The 23,813-nt window shown below is 46.1% G+C and overlaps 1 protein-coding gene across 3 annotated transcripts in view; it reads right to left on the bottom strand.

Moving 5' to 3' along the window:
• TBX1 (T-box transcription factor 1) overlaps positions 1 to 21,447 on the bottom strand; it is a 47,726-nt gene extending 26,279 nt beyond the window's left edge. Inside the window, exons 1-3 of one of the 3 annotated variants that reach the window (XM_087942842.1) lie at positions 21,414 to 21,447; positions 12,739 to 12,942; positions 6,546 to 7,125 (exon numbers count right to left, since the gene is read on the bottom strand). In XM_087942842.1, coding sequence (XP_087798968.1) covers positions 6,546 to 7,125; positions 12,739 to 12,772 — 614 coding nt within the window. In that variant the 5' untranslated portion in view covers positions 12,773 to 12,942; positions 21,414 to 21,447. Of the gene's footprint in view, positions 1 to 6,545; positions 7,126 to 12,738; positions 13,188 to 21,413 lie in introns of those variants that run through there. The other 2 variants (XM_087942840.1, XM_087942841.1) reach the window with 2 other exon arrangements.
• Positions 21,448 to 23,813: the final 2,366 nt, after the last annotated feature.

The raw sequence follows: 23,813 nt of genomic DNA, 5'->3' as shown, positions 1-23,813 counted from the left end.
TTGGAAAACTTCCTTTCCCACTCGAAAGAGCGTTTGAAGGTCGTTTTCCCGCAAAAGTCTCCGAGGGAGGCGGACGATTTAAGAAAACCTGAAATATAACCAGAATAAATAAACGGGCCGGCCCTTCTTGCGAGAAAACGACACTTTTTCGGCGGGATTTTTTTTTTTAAAAAAAAAACCCACTTGGGAGAGTGAGGGGTGATTTTGAAAACGCATTTGTGAGACGGGAGGTTTATACACCTAGGATAAATCAATAGGACAAAAAAATTGTTTTAAATAAACTGCCTGTATATTTTTAGCGGGGTTGGGGGGGCTCCAAAACCCCAAGATTTTATTTCTCAGAAAAGGGGTGCACGATCAAGGGGAGGTAACTTCAGGGGAGAACTATATTGTTCTTGTTTTACTTTAAATAATGATCCGGGCGATTCTTGTTAATTTTCCTGGTCGTGCATGAATGTTGATATTATTGACAATCGGGTTGATACTAACGCGAAGGTCGATATCGGTTTAGGATTTACACCCGCGACCCAAACCACTTTCTTGTCCTTGTGCGAAAGGGAAGCCTTTCTTCTTTTTCTTCTTCGTTTTTTTTATGAATACAGAAAATATTAGGGCACAATGTTCAAAAGTCTGCGTTCCCTTTCCGGAGGGGGGAATGGAGAAAAAGTGCCTTCGATTCCCCTTTTAGCTTTGAAAAATATCCAAAGACGGATTTCTGTGGAAGAGTTTTAAGCTATGGAGTTAGAAGGCGAGACAGAAGAAAAACTCTATCAGCCTCTATTTGGCGCTGGTGGATCTGGCCCATTGGTGTTCCTTTCATCTCTCTCTCTCTCTCTCTCTCTCTCATAACCCAGACGGGGAGAACCTTGAGAAGATGGGGGGGGGGAGGGAGAAGGAGACGGGGAAACTATTCCCAACTCTTAAAAAGTTCCCACAGGCTGGAGGAACTGTTCTCCAGCTTACTGCAGCCTCTAAAGCTGAAATAAAAGGAAACGGCTGCCCTATTTATTAATTATTATTATTAAACAAATTTATATACCGCCCAACTTACACATAGGTGACGCCAGGCTGATTCATAGAAAATTCATACAAACGCTGTCTATCTCTGTCTTTATAACTTCTCTTTGTCTGTGCGTCTCTGTCTGTTTCTATGTCTCTGTTTCTATGTCTCTGTTTCTCTCTGTCTCTCTGTCTGTTGCTCTCTCTCTCTCTCTCTCTCTCTCTCTCTCTCTCTCTCTCTCTCTCTCTCTCTCTCTCTCTTACAGAGACACATGGAAACATTCTTCTTCTGAATCTAGGGTAAAAACTGAAATCATTGCCTTTTGGTGTCTCACCAATATATTGTGGGATTGCAAGTTACAAATTGCAGGACCCCAATGTCGGGCACGAGGGGTGTTGGAATTTATAGTCACATTTTATATAGAGAGACTGCCAGGTTCGAAGAAAGGTAGAGACTGGAGTGGGGAGGGGGCATTGTACAAAGCCAGGGTTACCTTTAACCGTGGTCTCTTCACCAAGCTGAGTTGGGTTCAGCTAGTGTGGCTAGTATTGTCCAGCCAGCAAAAAGAAGGAAAAAATGGATTGCTTACCGCATCTTGGGTGCAAAAATCAGAGTGTCCTCTAGAGGGCAGCAGGATGGAGCCAATGGATCCACTCTGTGCTGCCCTCTAGGGATGGTTCATGGTACTGCTAGAGTCAGAAATGGGGAAAATTATAACTCTGGAGGGAGGATGGGGGAGGGGGCTGTAGCTTTGTTGGGTAATTGTTGGTAAACTTTCATTTATGATTGGGTGCATCTCTTGAATACAACTTGGATTTATTCCAGAAAATATATTTTCAGGACACCTTAAACTTAAATCCATGCAGCACACCAAGTGAGGTTTACTTTTGGGGTTTCTGTAAAGAATAATGCTGAAGCCACCACCCTTTTTTTTTTTTAATCCAAGGAAGATCCATGTGGAATCAAAAATACAGAATTTATCTGGACACATCTCTTGGCCTATGGAATAAAATAACGAATTCCAAAATTTGTGGAAAATTCCCTGATTGGGAGCTTTTACTGGTAGATCTCAGGCAGTTAAACGAATGTATCTTTTCTTTTTATGTACACTGAGAGCCTATGCACCTAAGACAAATTCCTTGTGTGTTCAATCACACTTGGCCAATAAAGAATTCTGTTCTGTTCTATTCTATTCCTATTCTTTCTATTCTATTCTATTCTATTCTATTCTATTCTATTCTGTTTTCTATTCTATATTCTATTCTATTATTTCCTGCTGTTGTCTACTCTATTTTCTATTCCATTCTATTCTCTATTCCATTCTATTCTCTATTCTATTCTATTCTCTATTCTATTCTATTCTATTCTATTCTATTCTATTCTATTCTATTCTATTCTATTATTCTATTCTATTCTATTCTATTCTATTCTATTCTATTCTATTCTATTCTATTCTATTCTACTCTACTCTACTCTACTCTACTCTACTCTACTCTACTCTACTCTACTCTAAATCAGTTAGAAAACCACACCTAGACAAACTGACATGGGAAGACTTTAAGGTCTACGAAAACGTTTTGTATTTTCCGTTCCTTTTTTACTGAGATCAAGGAATAAACTCCCCACCAAGAAAGGGCTGCAGCGCACTTGAGTTCCAACCACAGAGACAAGGCCGCATGCTATTCTTGCAGACATCTCATTGCCCCAACCAGGTTACCTACCGTCTGCAAAGAAAAACCAAGCAAGCTCAGAGAGCACCAAAGGACAAGTCAACCCCAGCTACAAATATTCTCCTTTTATTAGTTACAAGTCCACACGGCCACAAACCATTCGAGCAAAAGCTCGGGTCTCCATTTTAATCCCAGATTTATGTGATTTCCCCCCCCCCTTTAAAATGAAAGGGGAAATAAAGGCATGAACGCGCAGAGGAGAAGAGAGAAGGAAGTTTATTTCTATTCATTTTTCTTCCCCCCCACTCCCCGGAGCAAAGTTTGGGTAGCAACAAGATCAGTTTTGTTTCAACTCAGTCCTGTTCATTTCTTTTTTAAGCGAAGTGCGAAGTGCGAAGAGGCATTTTTCGGATGAAATTTTTCTGCATCCCTCCCCAGCTTTTAAGAGGCCTATATAGACCGATTCTCTAAAGAGGTTGGTTGCAAAACAGATTGCCTTCGATAAGAAAGCATGCCTACATTTTCACTTGCATTTGAGGGTTGGCAATATATTTTTACACCCTTTTACCAAGGCCCGTGTTCAAAACAGATTGCCTTCAATAGGAAAGCATGCCTAGATTTGCATTGGAGGGCCAGCGGTGTGTATTTTCCACCCGTTTACCAAAGCCGCGTTCTCGTTTTTTATAATCTTATTTAATAATTTTATAATCTTACTTTTAATAAAGCCGAAGCAGCTCCTTTCCTAACGGGGAAAGTCATTCATCCTGTTGGGTTACTAGAAGAAATTAACAGAGCAAAAACGTTCCATAGGAAGGGTAAACGGAGACCTCACACAATCAAAAAACCAATAATTATTTTTTTTGGGGGGGGGAGAGGGAAAGAACGAATAATGTGTGTGCGTATAATGTGAGTGTGCGTGCACAAATTCTGCATTTGTATGCCCTTCAAAATCTATATACAGCCGCATGCTTTCATACACACAGGCATTTAAAATGTACATACACACACACACAAAGATATGCATGCACACTATTATATATACACACACACAAAACACGGCACGTAAAACACAGAGCACACACGTTTTAAATTGTGTGTGTAAACATACACACATACATACACACACACTTGCATGCATTGCACACAGACACACACATAAGCTTTTCATATATTTATACCCACACATATGTATGCACTTATTTTAAATGTGTGTGTGTATATATATACACATAGATGCTTTCGTACACACGCACTCAAGTACACGCACACACATATTATACACGTCAGGTTTTGAACACTATTTATTATACCAACGACAATGAAATCCTGGAATTGGTAGCCATTTTCTTCTAAATCTTTTCTTTCTTCGACCTACCAGCGACCATTCCGAACTACAGAAACATTTTGTCTTGGGGGTGGGGTGGGAGAGGATATTGATTAATTAAGCAGATTGCGACTGTCATTAGGGGGCCCTGGCTTTGGATTCCCTCCCCTGCCCCCCCCCTTGAGGGGTTGAAGGCTTCAAGGCCAGCGCTACCGCCACAGCTACAAAGCGCCACCCAAAAAACTTCTCTCAGAAAAGGGGAGCACAAACGGCGGCGCACAAACGGCGGCTGAGACACGGAATCTGTGGCTTGTTGGTTTCTTTAAAAACAAAAATCAAAAATCCCCAGCCTTCCCCCCGCCCTGGATTTCATTGTTAATGTTGCCCTTTTTTTGCCGCCTCCTCCTCCACTTACACACACAGAGAGACACGCACAGACCCTCCACCCCCTTTTTTTTTTTTTTTGCTAAATACGGGGAACGATTCTGCCCCGGGAGTTTTGCACGGCTAAGAACCGGAGCGAGCCGACCAGTTGGGGACAATTCCATTGGGTAAAATCATCTGCGCTCCGGCTTTTTCAACTGAAGCTCGATCAGGGGAAGGAAAGGAGGGAGGGGAAGGGAAGGGAGAAAGAAGGGAAAGGTAAGGAAAGGAAGGGAGGGAGGGGAGGAAAGGGAAGGAGGAAGGAAGAAGGGAAGAAAAGGAAAAGGGAAGGGAAGAAGGAAGGGAGGGAGGGGAGGGAAAGGGGAGGGAGAAAGGAAGGGAGGAAGGAAGAAGGGAAGAAAAGAAGGGAAAGGAAGGGAAGAAGGAAGGGAGGAAGGGAGGGAGGAAAGGAAAGGAAAGAAAGGGAGGGAGGAAGAAGGGGAGAAAAGAAGGGAAAGGAAGGGAAGAAGGGAGGGAGGGAGGAAAGGAAGGGAGGGAAGGGAAAGGGAAGGGGGAAAGAAAGAAGAGAAGAAAAGAAGGGAAAGGGAAGGGAAGAAGGAAGGGAGGAAGGGAGGGAGGAAAGGAAAGGAAAGAAAGGGAGGAAGGAAGAAGGGGAGAAAAGAAGGGAAAGGGAAGGGAAGAAGGAAGGGAGGGAGGGAGGAAAGGAAAGGAAAGAAAGGGAGGGAGGAAGAAGGGGAGAAAAGAAGGGAAAGGGAAGGGAAGAAGGGAGGGAGGGAGGAAAGGAAGGGAGGGAAGGGAAAGGGAAGGGGGAAAGAAGAAGAGAAGAAAAGAAGAGAAAGGGAAGGGAAGAAGGAAGGGAGGAAGGGAGGGAGGAAAGGAAAGGAAAGGAAGGGAGGGAGGGAAGGGAAAGGGAAGGGAGGAAAGAAGAAGGGAAGAAAAGAAGGGAAAGAGAAGGGAATAAGGGAGGGAGGAAAGGAAAGGAAGGGAGGGAGGGGAGGGAAAGGGAAGGGAGGAAAGAAGAAGGAAAGAAAAGAAGGGAAAGAGAAGGGAAGAAGGGAGGGAGGGAGGGAGGAAAGGAAGGGAAAGGAAACAAGCAAAATCCCGAGCCCCCTTGAACTTCAGAGAGCAACCCATTCAAAGAGCCAGCCCCGCTCCCAAACCCTCGCAGAAACACGCCAAAATTTGCAAACAGGTTTGAAAACACACCGCCCTACACTTTCCCCAAGGCCGACCCTCTAAGATGTGTCGGGGCAACTCCCATCATCCCCAGCCAGAGGAAAGGCGAAGGGCGAATGCATGCACGCTGGAGGCGGGAGGCCCTGGACACCCGGCGAGTTAGCAGGACTAAAAATGGGTTTTGAAACCTGAGGTTCCGGAGACATTTCCCCTACACCCTTAATGAACCGATCACTTATCGCCGTGAGCGAACACAGCGAATTATTCTGGTGACCGACCCGGCTTCGGTTACATTTTTCATTTCCTGCAAACTAGGCAGACCCGCCTTCGATGGCGGGGGGTGTTCCGAAAGGTGATTATTATTTTTTTTGGTCCCAGCTTGTACCTTTCCCGACAGCCGGACCGAATTTAAGGAAAACAAAAAGTGGACGGACATATGGTGAGCCGGAGGGAAATCGTTGCCGTTAAAATAGGAGAGGCCTAAGGAGGTAAGAAAAAAGCAAGCGAGGTCGGGCCTTGGTAGGAATTAACTTTTCAATGTTTCTTGCATTATTAAAATCACAACTTCTCTCTCTCCTTTCTCCTTTCTCCTCTCTCTTTCTCTCTCTCTGTATGTGTGTGTTTCCCAGTCATTTTTTCCCCCTCACCAATCCAAAGCCGTTCGCGGCCCCCCCCCTCCGTCCCAGCAAATTAAGGTGACACCCGCAACAGACTTTTCCGCCTCCAACAGCTCCCAATTCCTGGGAAAGACGCGCCAAGTCGGCCGAGTCCTCCCCAAGAGAGCGCGCGCAAAGGCGGGCACCCCCCAAATGTATCTCTGTTTGGCGCACAGGCGGCGCATCGGAGGCCTGGAAAACGCGCAAGGAAGGGAGCCGCAGGAACCCGAGTCGCCTCTTCCTCCCCAAACGCCAGGGAAGTAGAATTGCGCCCCCCAAAAATACCCCTCCGCAACCCACCCCGTCCGCTTTAGAGACCCGGCGGGGCTTCTAACCTGCCGGCTTTGGTGACGATCATTTCAGTGCCCAGTTGGTTGAATTCGTCCCACAGCGCTTTCATCTCCAGCTGGACGCTGACGTTGGCCACCTTGGGGTTCTTCTTGACCGGAGCCTTGGCCGAGGCCGGGCCTGATCCTCCAGAGCCGGACCCCGATCCGCTGCTTCCTCCTCCACCCCCGCCGCCGCCGCCTCCTCCTCCTCCTCCTCCTCCTCCTCCACCGCCTCCGCCGCCGCCTTCGGGAGCCTCCGAGCCCACCGGGGGTGGAGGGTTGTTGCCCGCCGCTCCGGGCGCGAAGGAGTAACCGCCGTGCTGCGCCTGGCCGTGGTGGTGGTGCGGCGGTTGGTGGTGCTGTTGCTGGGCCGGCGGGTGGTGAGGCGGCGGCTGGGCCGAGCAGGGTTCGTAGTGCGGCGGCGGCGGCTCATGCTGGCCGTAAGTCTCTCCGGCCGGGGAGGGCGGGAGGTGAGGGTAGCCCGCCGCGGCGGCCGCGGCCGAGTTGAGGCTGCTCAGGCTGTTGGCGGTGAAAGCTGCAACATCGCAAAAATGGGAGAGCTGCGTGAGCCACGGACTGGAGACGGCTGAGATCATTCCAGGCAGGCGGCGAGGAAGAGCGAGAGGGAGAGAGGGAGAAAGAGAGAGAGTGTGAGCAGAGGAGGAGGAGGAGGAGGAAGAGGAGGAGGAGGAGAAGGAGGAGGGCGGAGAGGGCACCCAAGCGCCGCCGGCCGGCCTGGCTCCCTCGCTTGCCCGCCTGCCTTCCCTCCCTCCCTCCCGCTGGGCTCTGGGCCGCCCCGTCGCGGCCCGCCTCCACTTATAGCACCCCGAACCGCCAGCCAGCCACTCCGCCGGCCGGCCAGCGGCGTGCGCGCCTCGGAGGTGCGCCTGGAACGCGCGAGCAAAGCGACCGGGGGCGCGTCCCTCGCGGCTGCCCTCTTGCGCTCCCTCTGGCCCGCTTTTGCGCTCGGCCAAGTTCGAGCCGGAGCGCGCACGTCCCACGCGCGCGCTCCCCTTTCTCCCCCCCTCCCCCCTCCCTTCCTCCTCCTCCTCCTCCTCCTTTCTCCCCCGCCCCCTTAGGCTCCGGGCTCCCGGCGGCAAAAGTTAGGGAGCAGCGGAGGTCTGCCCTTCCCCACGTCCGACCGGGCGCTCTTCTCCCCGGAGCGGAACCCGTTCACTCCGTGCGCGCAGCCAAGGCTGGGTTTGCGCGCTGTTTCTCCCTTTTTCTCCGCCCAGCTGAGGCGCGCTCCCCTCCCACGGCTTCCAGTGCGCGTTCCCAGCGGGAAGGGGGAAAGGAAGGGGAGGGCGCGCCGGCGCGCCTTTTGCCTCTTCCAGGGAGCGCGCACCGCGGCTCTTGCCTGGTTTCCTTCCCTCCAAGGAGCTTGCTCCGCTCCGCTCTCTCTCTCCCTCTCTCTCTCGGCCTCCCCAGCCTAGAGGGGAACAGGCGGGGAGGCGGCCAGCAATGTGCTCTCACAGCCGCCGCCGGGCGAGGCTGGTTACCCCCCCACTCCCAACCTTGTTCGCCTCTCTTTCTCCCGGGCTTGGCTGCGGGGCTGCCTCGCCGGGTATCCCCGAGGCCGCCGCCAAACCAGTTCCGAGTTGATTTTCGCTTTCCTCCTCGCCTTCCTCGGAGATAAGACGGAGAGGAAAGGTGTGTGTGTGGGGGGGTGTTAGACACCTTTGCAGGTAAAAACCACCCCCCGGGAATGTTTGACGAGGAGAGCAATTGGGTCTCGGGCGAAAAGAAAGGGGGGTGGGTGGGTGGGCTGGCTTCTAATATTCCTTTCCATATCTATATCAATGGAATCCTGCCGGACGCATTTGGCTTCCATCAACGAGGAGGAGGAGGGAGGGAGGGGCGCTTATCCCGCAACCCCTTCTTCGCACTGGCCTTGTCCTGATCGGTGGGGCCGAGGCGAGAGAGCTTAGAGACCGAGCGAAAGGGGTCTCAACAGATCCAGAGATTCAGAGGGAGCCCCCTTCCGAAAACACCCGCGCTCCCCCGCGTCCCAGCCGGCGTTTATTAAACTCCGGGCAATCTATCGGGGCGATCGGAGCCTTGGAATCTGGAGCGAAACGCCTTCCCGGGCAGGCTGGACTCCAGAGGAATTTTAATGGGATTTAATTCTCGTTCTGGAGAGGGGGGGGATTTTTTTTTTTTAAACAAAGTTCGCCTTTGCGGCGGGAGGAGAACGCGCGATCCACCCTCCGTTTTATTTTAATGTCAAATGCCATTGAAAGATAAGGCGGGTTGGGGGGGGGGGCGAGGAAACGAGCCAAGCGTTTTTCCATACATCCCTCCAGCTCCTCTCGCCTCCCCTCCTTCCACACACACACACACACACACGTCCAATAATTTCCTACCGCGGTTTCCCCTCGAAAGCCCTTGAAACCCGCTGGCGAGAGAGTTTGCTTTTCGGGCCGTTCGAGCAAAAGCTCCGCGATTTGACATCGATGGAGGAGACGCCATACTTTTCTCTCCTTCACGCGATTAAACTTTCTGATATCGTCACTATTTATTATGCGAGAGAATAAAGGCGAAGGCTATTTTGTTGTTGTTGATGATGGTTATGTGCCATTAACTGGGTGTCGACTTCGAGGATTATTTTTAATAGTAGTACAATAATTTGCATGGATGGATGGATGGATGGAAGGATAGATAGATAGATAGATAGATGATAGATAGATAGATAGATAGATAGATAGATAGATAGATAGATAGATAGATAGATAGATAGATAGATGAATTGAGAGAGCGAGGGAGGGAGGGATTGAGAGGAAGAGTAGGGGGCGTGCATAAGCGCACCAACGTGCCTACCGTCCCTGTCCTATTGTTTCTCTTATTCTTTTATTTTTCTTATATGTACCCATTTCATGTATTCACAACTATGTATACACTTATACTTATTATCTTGTAAACAATTGGCAAATCAAATAAATAAATAAATAAATAGAGAGGAAGATAGATAGATAGATAGATAGATAGATAGATAGATAGATAGATAGATAGATAGATAGATAGATAGATAGATAGATGATAGATAGATGGATGGATGGAGGGATGGAGGGAGGGAGGGAGGGAGGGAGGGATTGAGAGGAAGAGAGAGAGAGAGAGAGAGGAAGATAGATAGATAGATAGATAGATAGATAGATAGATAGATAGATAGATGAATAGAGGGAGAGATAGATAGATAGATAGATAGATAGATAGATAGATAGATAGATAGATAGATAGATAGATAGATAGATAGATAGATGAATTAGGATAGACGGACAGATAGTAGAGGTGTGTGTGTGTATTAGTGTGTCTGTGTTTTGTGTGTATGTGTGAAAGGGGGGGAGGGGGGAAAGGATTTTTTCTGAACCTGTTTGGGATCTTCTAAAGAATCTCGACCAAAGCAATAAAAAAAAAACTCTAGAAAGAAGTGGATAAAATCCAGGAGAAGCCCTGTTGTTTATTTTCCCTTTCCACCTTCCATTCTTCCAAACACTCCACCACTATTCCTAGGCTCGATTAGGAGGGATTTTCTGGGCGCCTAATTTGCAGGATTTTTTTATTTTTTTTTGCTTCATTTGATAGCTACAGCCTCTCAACCTCCATCGTCAATATTTGGGACCAATATTTAGTTCAAAACCCTGCGGGCTTCTCTGCTATTCTCCAGTTCAGAGAAATATTTTGGTTTTTCAAAGGCCTGGGTCAGCCGTCAAGGTTTCTTTGACCTGCAGCTCTCAGATGGACTCACAATATTATTTGACACATGTTGCTTCTTGTAATCTTTTTGTTAATGTCTGAACCAGACATGTGCCATTCCTTCCCCTTTTATTTCTTTTCATCTCTTCTGCAAGGTGTAAACCACGAACTAATTAATTATTTGTAGCCTGCCTTTATTATTTTTACAAATAAGGTGGCGGACATATCCACCACACCTTCCTCCTACTTTTCCCCCAACAACAACCCTGTGTGTGTGTATATATATATTAAAAGCTGTGGTTCGGGGGATCTATAAGAACCGGACTGGCAAAATATGAACACCGCTAACCAGTTTTGCGTGCTAGTTAAGTCTGAAACCTGACTTGGTGGGCAATTAATGCCAGGGGGACAGAACACCGTTTAGAGATCCATCTGTGGGTCTCTAAATCCAGCCTAAGATAAATGCACAGAAACTGGTTTTATTTTTATTGTCCTGGTCAGGGATAAAACAAGCCACTTTCGCCTCACTTTAAAAGAAATGACCCCTTTAAAAAAAAGAGAGAGAGACAGGAAGGATCACACCCTGAGGCTGAAAAACAACATCTTTGCGATTCTTCATCTCAGATTTTGTGCTAAGTTACCCTTTTGATTAGCAACTCACCGATTTCAAAGAGTCTAGACTGGGTTTTTTGATCCCGCTTTAAAGCCTCCTTATAGTTCCTGAGCTAAGGATCCACAAAGCATATTGTGTGAATCCGGAGTACAGATTCCTGTATTCCTGCCTCTGACACGCTGCATGCATCCCCCCCTCCCTTCTCCACGCAGACCTACAGACGCGTGAGTTTGCCCTGGAAACAGGTACGGCTCGTGGCAAGCTCGCTAATTGACAGGAAGCTGTCATTAAAAGAGTAAGAGGCTCTGATAGTTTGATCCCCAGACTTGAGCTAGGCGTAGCTTTGGGGTTGTTTCCCTCATCGGAAGAGAGAAAAAAAATATTTATGTTTGCACCCCGGTTTAGATACCTACTTCCGGTGGTGAATTTACTCCTCGGAAACGAAGGAGAAAGCCCTCTGATATAAAAAGACTCTGGATATCTATTCCCAGGGCAAGGTTACTTAGAGATAACGTGGTACTCCAGAGTTAACTAAAGGTTTACTCAGAGAATCCCGCTTTCTTAAGCAGCAACAGCGGGACTTGCCCAGTGGATTTCTCCTGGTTACCAAACTGGCCTGAGCTGATTTTTTTCTAGGCTGACCCAACACACTGACCCGTAAATTAAGCCGTAGCAATAGTACACCACGCTCAACCAAGATTTAAAGTTAGCTGCTTGTGTGAATGCAGCTGCAGCTGGATCTGGTGTGTGGGGGGGCATAGATCTGTCAACAAAAACAGTGGGGGATCAATGGGGCAGCGAGGGAGGGGAAAGGTCGCTTCCCCAACCATTTCATAAGCCCAGCTTTTCTGGATGCCTGAAGTGTGAGGACGCAGAGACGCAACCTGGGTCCATCCGAAAACAAGCCAACTTTGGCCCCTAGCGGATGTCGTGTCTTCGAGACCACACAACCGTGGTGGAACAGGAAGAAGGAGAAGGAGAAGAAACAGAAGAAGGAGAAGGAGAAGGAACAGAAGAAGGAGAAGGAGAAGGAGAAGAAACAAACAGAAACAGAAACAGAAACAGAAGAAGAAAGAAGAAGAAACAGAAGAAGAAACAGAAGAAGAAACAGAAGAAGAAACAGAAGAAGAAACAGAAGAAGAAAGAAGAAGAAACAGAAGAAACAAGAAGAAGAAAGAAGAAGAAAGAAGAAGAAGAAGAAAAAGAAGAAAGAAGAAAGAAGAAAGAAGAAAGAAGAAGAAGAAGAAGAAGAAGAAGAAGAAGAAGAAGAAGAAGAAGAAGAAGAAGAAGAAGAAGAAGAAGAAGAAGAAGAAGAAAGACAGACAGACAGATTCGGGGTACCACGCCTTGATCGTAAATGTCCCCGACAACGTGCTTTTGGAAGGCGGTTGGATTTCAGCTCCCAGTCGAAGGGACGGCAGCCGAGGACACCCTGAGGGCGCCGGGCTTTGAAGACCGGCGTGGCTGGCTGGACAGCTGGCGCTGGCGCCGTTCGGTCAGGTTTCCTGAGCTTCCGTCCCGTAGCGCGTTGGCTTGGAGGTCAGGAGCCCCCGAAAAGCCGGCCTAATCGGAGAGCCCCCCCTCCTTAGTTCAACCGCAAGGCGGGGGTCGTTTCCAGAAGCGAACGGCAGCCTTAGGAGCGCGGGGGAGGGGGGGGAGCGTCTTTAACCAGAGGTAGGTTAGGTTCCTTATTTGACTTCGGCGAAAGAGCAGGCAGATTGAAGGAAAAGGGGGTTAAGGAGGGGGAGTTTGTCCCCCATTCAACCCCCTTCGCCCGAATCTCGGCGGGGGAGGGTGGTCCCTAGAGGGGGGGGAGGCAGAGAGCAGAGGAGCCCCGGAATTTAGACCCGTGCAAGCACCCCGGCCGTGATTTTTCCCCCCTTCTCGCCGCCTTACCTTCCATGTCTCGGGTGACAGCGCTGAAATGCATCCTTCTGCGGGCGGCGGCGACGGCGGGGGGGTGGTAAGCTTTGCGAAGGCTCCCTCCCGCGAAGGCGGTGCCGGGATGACAGTCCAGAGCAGGTTCTTCCTCCTCCTCTTCCTCCTCCCCCTCCTCCTCCTCTTCCTCCTCCTCCTCCTCCTCGCTGGCGGGTTCGGCGGCTGCAATCAGAGAAGCGATGCTGAACGCGTTGGCCTTGGGGGACAAGGGGCTCGCCTCGTCCATGGGACGGGGGGGGTGGGGGGCGCAGCGGGGAAGCCCACCCGACGGCGCTCTCCGAGCCCAGTTCAGAGCTCCGTGGGCGGCTGGCGTGGACGCGGCCGCAACGAGTGGCGAGGGAAGGCAAGCAAGCAACGGAAGCTTCCAACGCGGCTCTCCCCTCTCCCTTCACACCCTCCCCCCGCCGCCGCCGCCGCCGCACGGGGCCCGTCCCTCCCCGCCCCTCCCCAGCTCTTCTCCTCTCCCTCCAACCAGCTGGCGGAGAGCGGCCGCCGAGCGCGCCTTCGCCCTGCCCCGCCGCCGCCTCCTCCTCCTCCTCGCCTGCACCTCCCGCGCTGGCGGCAGGCAAAGGCAGCGATCCGGAGCCGTTTGCGCCGAGTTCAGGCCCGGTTGGATGCGCAAGCGAGGCGCGCTCCTTTCTCTTCCCGTAACTCTTGCCCCCAAACGGGACAAAAGTTACACCGATAACGAAGAAATAGTGGAGTAGAATCATTAAAGGATGGAACGAAATGAAATGTGGATGACAACAATTATTATTATTTTTTAAAAAACTATTTTAAATCGTGAAATTGAATTTTGGAATTGTCCTGAAGTGAGTTGTCCTATGGTGGCTTGTCCCATTCCGTCCGGGGAGGCGAGGACGGGCAGAAGTTAAAACTGGTGCACCCCCGCTCTCTTTCCAAAACTTTGCATAGTTTTATTCCTCTGGGTCCCTAGTTCGACCTCCAGCACCCCGGTTCCCTCTTCTATCCCCCCCCATCCTTCTTGACGCCGCCCGCTTCCTTACAGGGCATAGAAAGGGCGCCCTTTCCCACGCACTGTCCCCTCCATGCAAGGTCACGGAGGGTGTGCGCGTGTAATGCGCGTGTAAGACAATCTACCTGGGCCCGCTGGTTCTGTTCTATTACTCTCTTTAAGCCGCACCAAAGATTTTAACAAAAGGTAACCGAGTTTTAAGGGAGGGAAGACAAGACAACAACAACAACAACAACAAAAGGCTCAGAGAGGACAGAGAAAATAAAAACTCGGCGCTTCGCACCCCTACTAAGGGACTGGCCTTGACTGGGGCACCTTAAAATACTTCCCGTCCCTGGAAGATATCCAGACCAAAAGCGAGGCAAGGGGTTCCGGATTCCAAGGATGCATTGCTTTCTTAGGTAAGCTCCTAGCCCCTAAGGAGAGAGGACTGGGGGGCTAAAACATACGGAGACTATGGATAGGCATTGAATGGCTGAAATTATCCCTTTTTGGATATGTTATGCAAATATCTTGGACTATTGCATCCATTTTTGGTTGCCACGATATTAAAAAAAAAAGACGTTGAGACTCTAGAAAGAGTGCAGAGAAGAGCAACAGAGGATTAGGGGACTGGAGGCTAAAATATTTAAAGAACGGTTGCTGGAACTGGGTATGTCTCGTTTGATGAAAAGAAGGACTAGGGGAGACATGATAGCAGTCTTCCAATATCTGAGGGGCTGCCCCAAAGAAGAGGGAGTCAAGCTATTCTCCAAAGCACCTGAAGGCAGGAGAAGAAGCAATGGATGGAAACTAAACAAGGAGAGAAGCAACCGATAAATTTCCTGACAGTGAGGAGATAATTAATCCGGGGAACGGCTTGGCACCAGAAGTTAGAAAATAGAAGGTTATTAGTATTAGCAGGTTTTGATCTCCAACTTGGCTGGCACGCCTTCATGTGGGATGGAAAATCTAAACAACATTCATATTTCCAAAGGCACCATGTAAGAAATGTGTTGTTCAATATCTGGGGAAAGATTTAAAAAAAAAACCACTACCCAAAGGTTCCATTGTGGCTATCTACATTGGAAGCAGTCACACATCCAAATGTATTGGATTATGAAAATAATTGTCAGGTATAAAGATTTATTATATGATACTGGACAGCTTAAAAATAGGGACCAAATACAAATTCAAGGAAAGGAGATAGCATGGTGGCCCTTTGCACAAATACAAACCCATTATATATATATAAAAAAAGAAACTTAATCAAGGAGAGAAGCAACCGATAAATTTCCTGACAGTGAGGAGATAATTAATCTGAGGAACGGCTTGCCACCAGAAGTTGTGGGTGCTCCATCCATGGAAGTTTTTAAGAAGAGATTGGACAACCACTTGTCTGGGATGGTATGGGGTCTCCTGTTTGAGCAGGGGGGTGGACTAGAAGACCTCCAAGGTCCCTTCCAACTCTCTGGCATTCAGTCTCTTATTCCCAAGGCTGGTGCCCTCCAAATGTCATAGCACCCACTGGCATAATCTCTAAGCATTGGTCTTGCTGGCTGGGCCTTAGGAGAGCCAGAGTGCCAGGCACCTGAATGTGTCAGGTAATAGACCATAAACATAGACTGAAAGTGAGAGAGAACAGTCTTTGTGGGTGAAGGTAATATCAACTAAGGTAGTAAACTAATTTGGGGCTCGCTCTAATGTTTCCCTCTCATTAATGTTTTCCTTAGAGGTCAGTTTTGCTAAGAAAGTTCCTAGCTCAAGAAAAGATAATGAATCTACATAACCGTCTTTTACCTTTCCTATCAGTTGAGCAGATTGTGGGATGAATCGTTATTGCAATTAATTTGCTCATCAGGTTTAATTCTCCCTTCTCAATAAAGTCATCCTCCAACTAATTATCCCTGGCATAAAACAAGGAGTGAGAACAGAGCGACCCCTTAAGATTATTAGCTTAGGTTTTGCATCATCTCAACCCCCCCCCCAAAATACTCTTAATTCCTAAAGCCAAAATGGGGGGGGGGTTTAAGGGGGGATTGAAATCATAGACATGTGTTGCATGGTTAGATACCATCCCCCCTTTACTAAAGTAACAGAAAAAGAAAGCTTTTATGTCATCCTAGCTTCTGTGAAGTGAGACGAGACTGCTTATCTGCTTAATTAAATTCGGATCAGACGCTAAATCTTCCAAACCTCTTTCTACAACTGACGGTATGAATTGAAGATCAGGAACAAGGGCTACGGATTTGGATTGGTATAATTTGGATTAATGCAATTTATTTATTTTTTCCTGCCTAGTCAAGCACAGGCATAAGATGCAGTACAAAAAGGCAGGGAAGTACTTAAAAGAGTTTTAATACTGTATGTTGGAAACAGAAAAGAGAGAGAGAAAAAAAAACTGAATTATTATGGTCTCAGACTGGCACAATTAGAACAGCAATGAAAATCCTTCTAATCCATATGTATTTGTATATTTGTTAAACAAATTTATGTAACTGCTCAACTCACACATTAAACAAATCCAGCTGAAAACACACAATTTAAAGCCCAATCTCCACCACAAATACCAATAAGATCAATGTTAATATTAAGCATAGATAAGGAAGAGTTCTTAGAATGGAAGATCAGGGCTGTGTTAGATTCAAAAAAAAGAACCACCCAAAAACAACAACAACAGAAGACTAGGTCTAAGAATATTGACATTTTGTCAACCAATGGATCAATATTTTTATTACAGCCACAGACCAGTTTCAACCAACAGAGCTTACAAGCTTATACCTAAATACAAAATAATGCAATGCAATTCAAGCAAAGAGACCATATCCTTTACTCAGAGGGATATCAAACCATTCATGTATGGCTAAAAGGAGGGAAACCCCACAATTTTCCAATAATTGAATCAAATTCTTCATTGGCCAAGTGTGATTGGACACCCAAGGAATTTGTCTCTGGTGCATAAGCTCTCATGTACATACAAGCAACAAGTGATAAATCATGATCATAAAATACTATCCTCATAAATTGTAAGATACAATGCTTGGTGCTAGTCATAGGATACTAAATAAGTGATCAACCTAAATCATACGAGGATACTAAATAAAGCAATATAAATTGTAAGAGACAAGCAGCATAGTTATAAGAAGATAAGAAGATAAGGAGATAGATAATAGAAAAGATGGGGAGAAGAAGAGTAATGCAGCCTTACTAGATAGTTTCAGTGTTGTGGGAATTAGTTGTTTAGAAGAGTGGTAGCATGGGGGAAAAAAACTGTCCTTGTGTCTAGTTGTTCTGGTGTGCAGTGCCCTATCCTATAGCATCATTTTGAGGGTAGGAGTTGAAACAGTTTATGTCCAGGATGTGAGGGGTCTGTATATAATGGAATAGCAATAGGAATAGAATTGGAGTAGAGAGGAGAGGAGGAAGGGACCCTGGAGGTCTTCTAGTCAAGCCTCCTGCTCAAGCAGGAGAACTATATTATTTCAGATAAGTGACTATCTAGTTACTCTTCTTAAAAACCTCCAGTGATGGAGTGTCCACGATTTCTGAAGGCAAGCAGTTCCACTGATATTTTCACAGCCCTCTTTCTGGTTCCTGCAGTATACAGGCCCAAAATGCAAGGCAGGCTGGTTGCAATTGTGGGTTGTTGTTGTTTGTTTCACTTTAAGCAGGTCTCCTGGAACTAAAGGACTACACACCCTCCTGGCACCCAATCTAGAAAATGCACCTCTCTTGCAAAACTGCGGAGTGGGAGTGAGGAACGGAAGGGAGGGGAAGGGAAGGGAGGGGAGAGTATTGATTTTGGCATATAAAAGGGAAGGGCCCTCTTTTCGGAATCTGGCTCCCTGACTGACATCTTCCCAGGACCATGGAAATAAATCTCAAGGACCTAGTTCAGGTATTGGGCAGTTCCACCACCTTCTATGATCTGTCTTTCACTTGCTAGATCATTGACCCCAGTGGAAGTTGAATGAACATTCTGAATTTGTGTCCAGATTTCTTGGTCTACCCCGTTTATCTAACCCAGAAGCTCAAGGATAATGGAAGTCATAGTTGAAAACATCTGGAAGGGACCGAGTGGCAGAAGATGGCTGTAACGCCAATTTTGAGGGGTTGCTCTGGTTGTGTTTAGCACTGACGATGTTCCCTAGTTGGGTCATGAAATGCCTGCAAGGACATCAGCAAACTCAAGACAGCACAGTTCTCCTCCTTCTCCACTTCACAAATCCCATACCCTTCCAGCACTGATGATGTTCCCTAGTTGGGTCAAGAAACGTCTGCAAGAAAACCACCCAACTCAAAAGAGCACCAAGGACCCCTCATTTCAGCCCTGAGCCACAAATATTCTCCTTTACACTGAAATATAATTTTATCACATTTTACCTATATCTTAAATTATTGTATGTCATTCCAATTTCATTTTAGACTGTATTTTATCCCAATTTCATTTTAAATTGTATTTTATCCCAATTTCATTTTAGACTGTATTTTATCCCAATTCCATTTTAAATTGTATTTTATCCCAATTCCATTTTAAATTGTATTTTATCCAATTCCATTTCAAATGGCTTTAATCAAATTTTACTAATAATTTGTTCCTGGAACTCTGCACTGGGATATGGCCCAAAGGCTAATCAATCAATCAATGTAATGTAATATTCTCCTTTACAGGTAAACCCAGAAATGATTAATGCTGGAGATAATGATCACATTCACACAATACATAGGACAACAGTTCTCTCCTTCCTGCCCCCAGAAAAATCCCACCGGCCTAAAACTCTTCACCCTTCTGGAATTTAATCTAACAAATAGTGTAACTTCAGCTTGGGACCTTCAAACAGGGAAGGAGAAGGTATAAAAAATGGTTTGAGAGTTCCCATTTTTGAAGATTATTGGCCAAGCATCGTCACCAGAAGGACATCTAGGAGGAGAACATGATCCATGGGGCACAGCTTCCTCCCCAAAGAAAAGACTTGGGGGGGAAGAGAGCAGAAGAGAAGCAGCTGCCCCCAAACTACCTTCTACTGTGGGCTGAATATTGTTTTGTGGGCTATATTGTTTCAACCGCCAATCATCTCTTTCGTGCTTTGGTTGCAGACTTCACCAGGAAATTCATAGCATCCTATTTATAGGGTATGTTTTCCCAGGGAAGAAGATCAGGAGGAACAATTTGTTAGAAAACCAAGGTTGGGCTCCGCTTCCAAATAAAAATAAAAATGTTCCATCCAAGGACGAGGCATTGGATCTTGGGATGAAAGGCAATGCCTCTGTAAATACAGGTAATCCTGTAGAAGAGTAGGAGGAAGAGGAGGAGGAGGAGGAGGAGGAGGAGGAGGAGGAGGAGGAGGAGGAGGAGGAGGAGGAGGAGGAGGAGGAGGAGGAGGAGGAAGACTGTGGGATCCTTGGTGCTCTTTGAGCTTGGCTGTTTTCTTGTAGACATTTCACAACCCAGCTAGGAAACACCATCATTGTTGGCACCAAGAACCCCACACTAAATCAGGTCCCCAAGCAAACTGTTGCAGTGCCCCCCCCCACAAGATGTATGGACTTCAACTCCCAGAATTCCCTAGCCAGCATTGGTGGATTCAACTTCCAGCCTGCTGCCTGGGGAATTCTGGGGGTTGAATCCATAGAAAGATGGAAGTTTTTCCACCAAACCTTTTCCCCCCTTTCTCAGACTTTTATCATCCATAATTCCCTGGCTGCTTTTTAAATAGGGAAACAGGCCAGGGAGGACTAGCTGAATTCTGTAGCAATTATTATTCTTAATATCAGCAATCTTTGTAACATTAAAGTCCGGTTTCTGTGAGTACAGACAGTTGTGTAATTATTTTGCTATTGCTGTGTGTCCAGTGTTGTTGTCGTTATTGTGTTAAATCGAAGTTTGCCCTTCCCTCACTCTTAAAAGACACCTCCACACAGAGAAAGAATAACTTCACCATTTTACGTTTATGTTATTTATTAAATTTCTGCACTCCCATCACAGCCGAATGTCCCCGGGCAGTTTACAACCCCATAAACCTAATATTTTTAAAAAATATATCTAGCAGGATCACTGATCTACTTATTCTGAAGCCAGTCCCCTTGAATTCAAGGAGTCTGGATCCAAACGGAACCAGAACTGGAGTATCTCAATTGAAAAGGAAAGCATGTTGGCTTGAACACGGGTCTTAAGGCTACATCTGGATTTTTCTAGATCCAGTTTTATTTAGGAGAAGGAAAGTCATGTTTAGGCCTGCATTCAAAGAGAAAGTCCCTTTAATATTATTCCACTTTGGGGTTGTTGTTGATTTTTTTGCCAAGTTTAAAACTCTCTTGCAAAGCCGCCTCTCTTTCCAACAGTCTGCAAACTCGCTAAGAGAACACGTGTACCCAATGCACACCTATAGTATAGTAGTATAGTATAGTACTGAATAGAATACCATGCTTGGGGATACAAAGTTGTTATGGGGATCGGACCTCAGGTCTAGAACACGCCTTTTGGGCCAAAAGGGAGGGAAGGAAACGCTTTTCGCTTTGTCCTGCAATTCCCAGCTCGACTCCTTAAAACAAATTAGCAAAACAATTCTGGAAAACTCCGGAAGCCCAAGCCAATTTTGTCACCCAGACTGGAAACCTGGATGGTCCTTACACCAGAACTCTCTCTGGCACCTGCGGAATCCCACATGCGCCTCTATGCCCCAAATCCAACGAGATTTCCACCCGGCTGCATTTTAGTTCAACAAAAATGCTACTTTTTAAAAAAAGTGGACTCCCACTTTTAAAATAAATTGGAAGACAAGAATGATGGTTTGACGGTTAGACAGTTTGACTAATTTGGACCCGTGAGGAAGTTCTACCAAGAGTGCCACCAAAAACAAATTTAGTATAGTATAGTATAGTATAGTATAGTATAGTATAGTATAGTATAGTATAGTATAGTATAGTATAGTATAGTATAGTATAGTAGTATAATAATAGTAGAGTAGAATAATATAATATAATATAATATAATATAATATAATATAATATAATATAATATAATATAATATAATATAATATAATATAATATAATATAATATAATATAAATATAATATAATTATAATATAATATAATACAATATAATTAATATAATTAATATAATATATAGTATTTTATAGTATATTATAATATAATATAGTATTATATAGCGATATATAGTATAATATAATATTAATATAATATAATTATTGTTAAATTGTATTATAAGTATATTATATTAAGTATATTGGAACATTACCAATAAAACAAACTTTAAAAAAAAACAAAATCCCTAATATATCTTTATTTAAAGCCAAGACCATTGTATTGACTTCCACATAGTGTGCTGTCCGTTTTATCTCACTAGGAAATCTATCCGACTGAGCTTTTTGCCGTTTGCAGAAGAGCTAAAAAACCCCTTTTTTTTTGCCCCCCACAATCCAGGGGCAGTTTTTTTTTCCAAAAGAGAAGCTACCCTGGACAGGAGCCTTCTTATTCCAAAGTCTAGCTTTAAAAATAAATAAAAGAGGGGGAGACAATCCCTGCCCTACTTTAAGGATCGGGGTCGGCAAACAAAGAGCGAGGTTAAAGGCGGGAGACTTACGGTAAGAGACCCGCTTGATCCGACCCCTCCGCCGCCCCCCCCAAAAAAACTTTCGCTTCCAAAGTTTCCCCCACCTGGAGAATCCCTCGTCTTCCTTCGGCTGGTCTGTCTCCCGTTCCTCCTGAAGGGGGGCCGCGGGGAGGGGAGGCGCCGACACACGCACACGCACACGCACGAATAACACCTCTCCGCCTTGCTTGCGTCGTTTTGCGGGTGGCTACACCCACCCCAGCCAAGAAACGGGGAGCAACTGCGCAATTCCGAAGAACCAGATTTCCAATTTGCCTGGTTCACTTGCTACCCTCCCTCCCTCTCTCCCTCCCTCCCTCTCCCCCCGGGCGTTATAACCCCTCCCCGTTTTAAATAAGGGGTGGGGGGGTCACAAGGGAGCCCCTAAAATATTGGGCCGGGTTTTTCTCCAAGGAGCACCTCCCCTCCCAGAAACACTGCAGGACTCTCCTTTCCACCTACCTGAGCGTGGTGGTGGACGTTGGGCATTTTTGTCGTCCAGCATTTCTAGAAGAGGCTGGCTTATGGGAATGTGGGAAAAGGGAAACCTGGAAAACTGTAGGAGGGAGGGGGGCAGAACGGGTAAAATATTGGTGTGGTGGGGGGCACAAGTGATTTGGATTTAGGCTGGGATGTACCAATAAAGAAGAATATTTGTAGCTCAGGGTTGAAATGAAAGGGTCCTTTATTGTTTTCTTGTACACGTTTTCATTACCCAACTAGGTAACATAATCAGGACTAGGAGGAGGAGGGGGACTGTGGGGTCCTTGGTGCTTTCTGAGCTTGGTCGTTTTCTTGCAGACATTTCATTACCCAAACCATAACACCACTACTTGTTTGGGTAATGAAACTTCTGCAAGAAAACCAAAGCTGGGATGTTTTAGACTTAGAATCATTTTATCGTCACTTTGAATGTACACGGCATACTTTAAAATGAAATTTCGTGGCATAACAATCTTCAAAGGTCTCCACCTCTAATATACACTACATAAACAAGACAAGACAGATAAATACAAAATTATGCATATATCCACATATATTTATGGAAGGAAGGAAGGAAGGAAGGAAGGAAGGAAGGAAGGAAGGAAGAAAAGGAAGGGAAAAGGAAAGGGAGGAAGGAAAAGGAAAGGGGGAAAGGGAGAGAAGGAAGGGGGCAAAAAAAGGAAAGGTTGCAGCAAGGAAGGAAAAAGAAAGGAGAGAAATAGAAAAAAGAAAACGAGGGAAAGAAAGGGAGGAAGGGGGAAAAAGATGGTTTGCCAAGTAGGCAGGCAATTTAAATTATGGGTTTTTTATTTGAACGTGTTTGACGCTGTAAAATATCAATAGTTTGGTCTGTGGAACATCTCCAGAAAGAGACATTTTGTGCCCAAATAATCCCCCCCACCCCTTAAAACCTATTGATTAGCCCGGAGAGACAGTAGGAGCCACAGAGGCTGGTGCAGACTCTATAAGAAGCCTCTCAGGAAAGAGACTTGATCCCCCCAAACAGGTAACAAGAAATCTATTGGTTTGATAGCAGGGAGAGCTTTAAAGCCATAGCTAGGATTTAATTCGCTTTTTTTTTAAAAAATGCACATTTTCCAGCAGTTTCTAAATAGGTTGCACCAACAAAGACTTCAGTGTTGGAACTCAACAAGCAGATGGAGTGGGGCGCAAACTTTCACAAATAAAACAGATCGCATTTAATTCAGGGCCGCCTCGATATTCCAAGAATAGCTACTCCTAGTCGGATGCAGGCCAAAAAAAAAAAAAAAAAGTTTGTGAAAAAGCCACAACTTGTTCCCACATCGGGTTGCCGCATCCTAAATCGGCGCCAGAAGAGGAAATAGCTTGATCTAGTCTAGAATCGGCTGCATTATCTCCGTAGAAAAAGTGACGGGGAGTGAGAGGAACGTACTTTGTCCAATGCCGTTCAGAATGGCCTGCTGTGCAGGATCGCAGCCTCATCCTATACCCTTTGCTCCGATTCCATTGTGTGGGGTTTCTCCACCCGACCCCATTCAGCCTTTGGCCCTGAGATTGTGAGTTCTAGTCCCGGCTGGGTGACTTTGGGCCAATCACTAGGAGACTGGGAGTTCTACCTACCTTAGACACAAAAGCTGGCTGGGTGACTTTGGCCCAATCAGGAGGAGACTGGGAGTTCTAGTCCCATAGCTGGCTAGGTGACTTTTGGGCCAGTCCCCCCCTCTCTCAGCCCAACCTATCTCACAGGGTTGTTGTTGTGGGAGAAATTGGAGGAGGAAGGTGTGCTGAATATGTTTGCTTCCTTGAGTTATTGGTAAAAAATAATAAAGGCAAGATAGAAAGAAAGAAAGAAAGAAAGAAAGAAAGAAAGAAAGAAAGAAAGAAAGAAAGAAAGAAAGAAAGAAAGAAAGATGATAGAGATTGATATATAGATAGATAAGAGAAATATATAGAGATAGATGGTAGATACATAGATAGATAAATAATAGAGATAGACAGAA

The sequence above is a fragment of the Notechis scutatus genome, chromosome 13, assembly GCF_049901735.1.
Source record: "Notechis scutatus isolate UNSWTSFEM ecotype Mainland chromosome 13, rNotScu1.2, whole genome shotgun sequence".
In the NCBI taxonomy this organism is placed as follows: domain Eukaryota; kingdom Metazoa; phylum Chordata; class Lepidosauria; order Squamata; family Elapidae; genus Notechis; species Notechis scutatus.
Note: the sequence above shows the minus strand (reverse complement) of the source record. Positions and strands in the feature narration are given on the sequence as shown.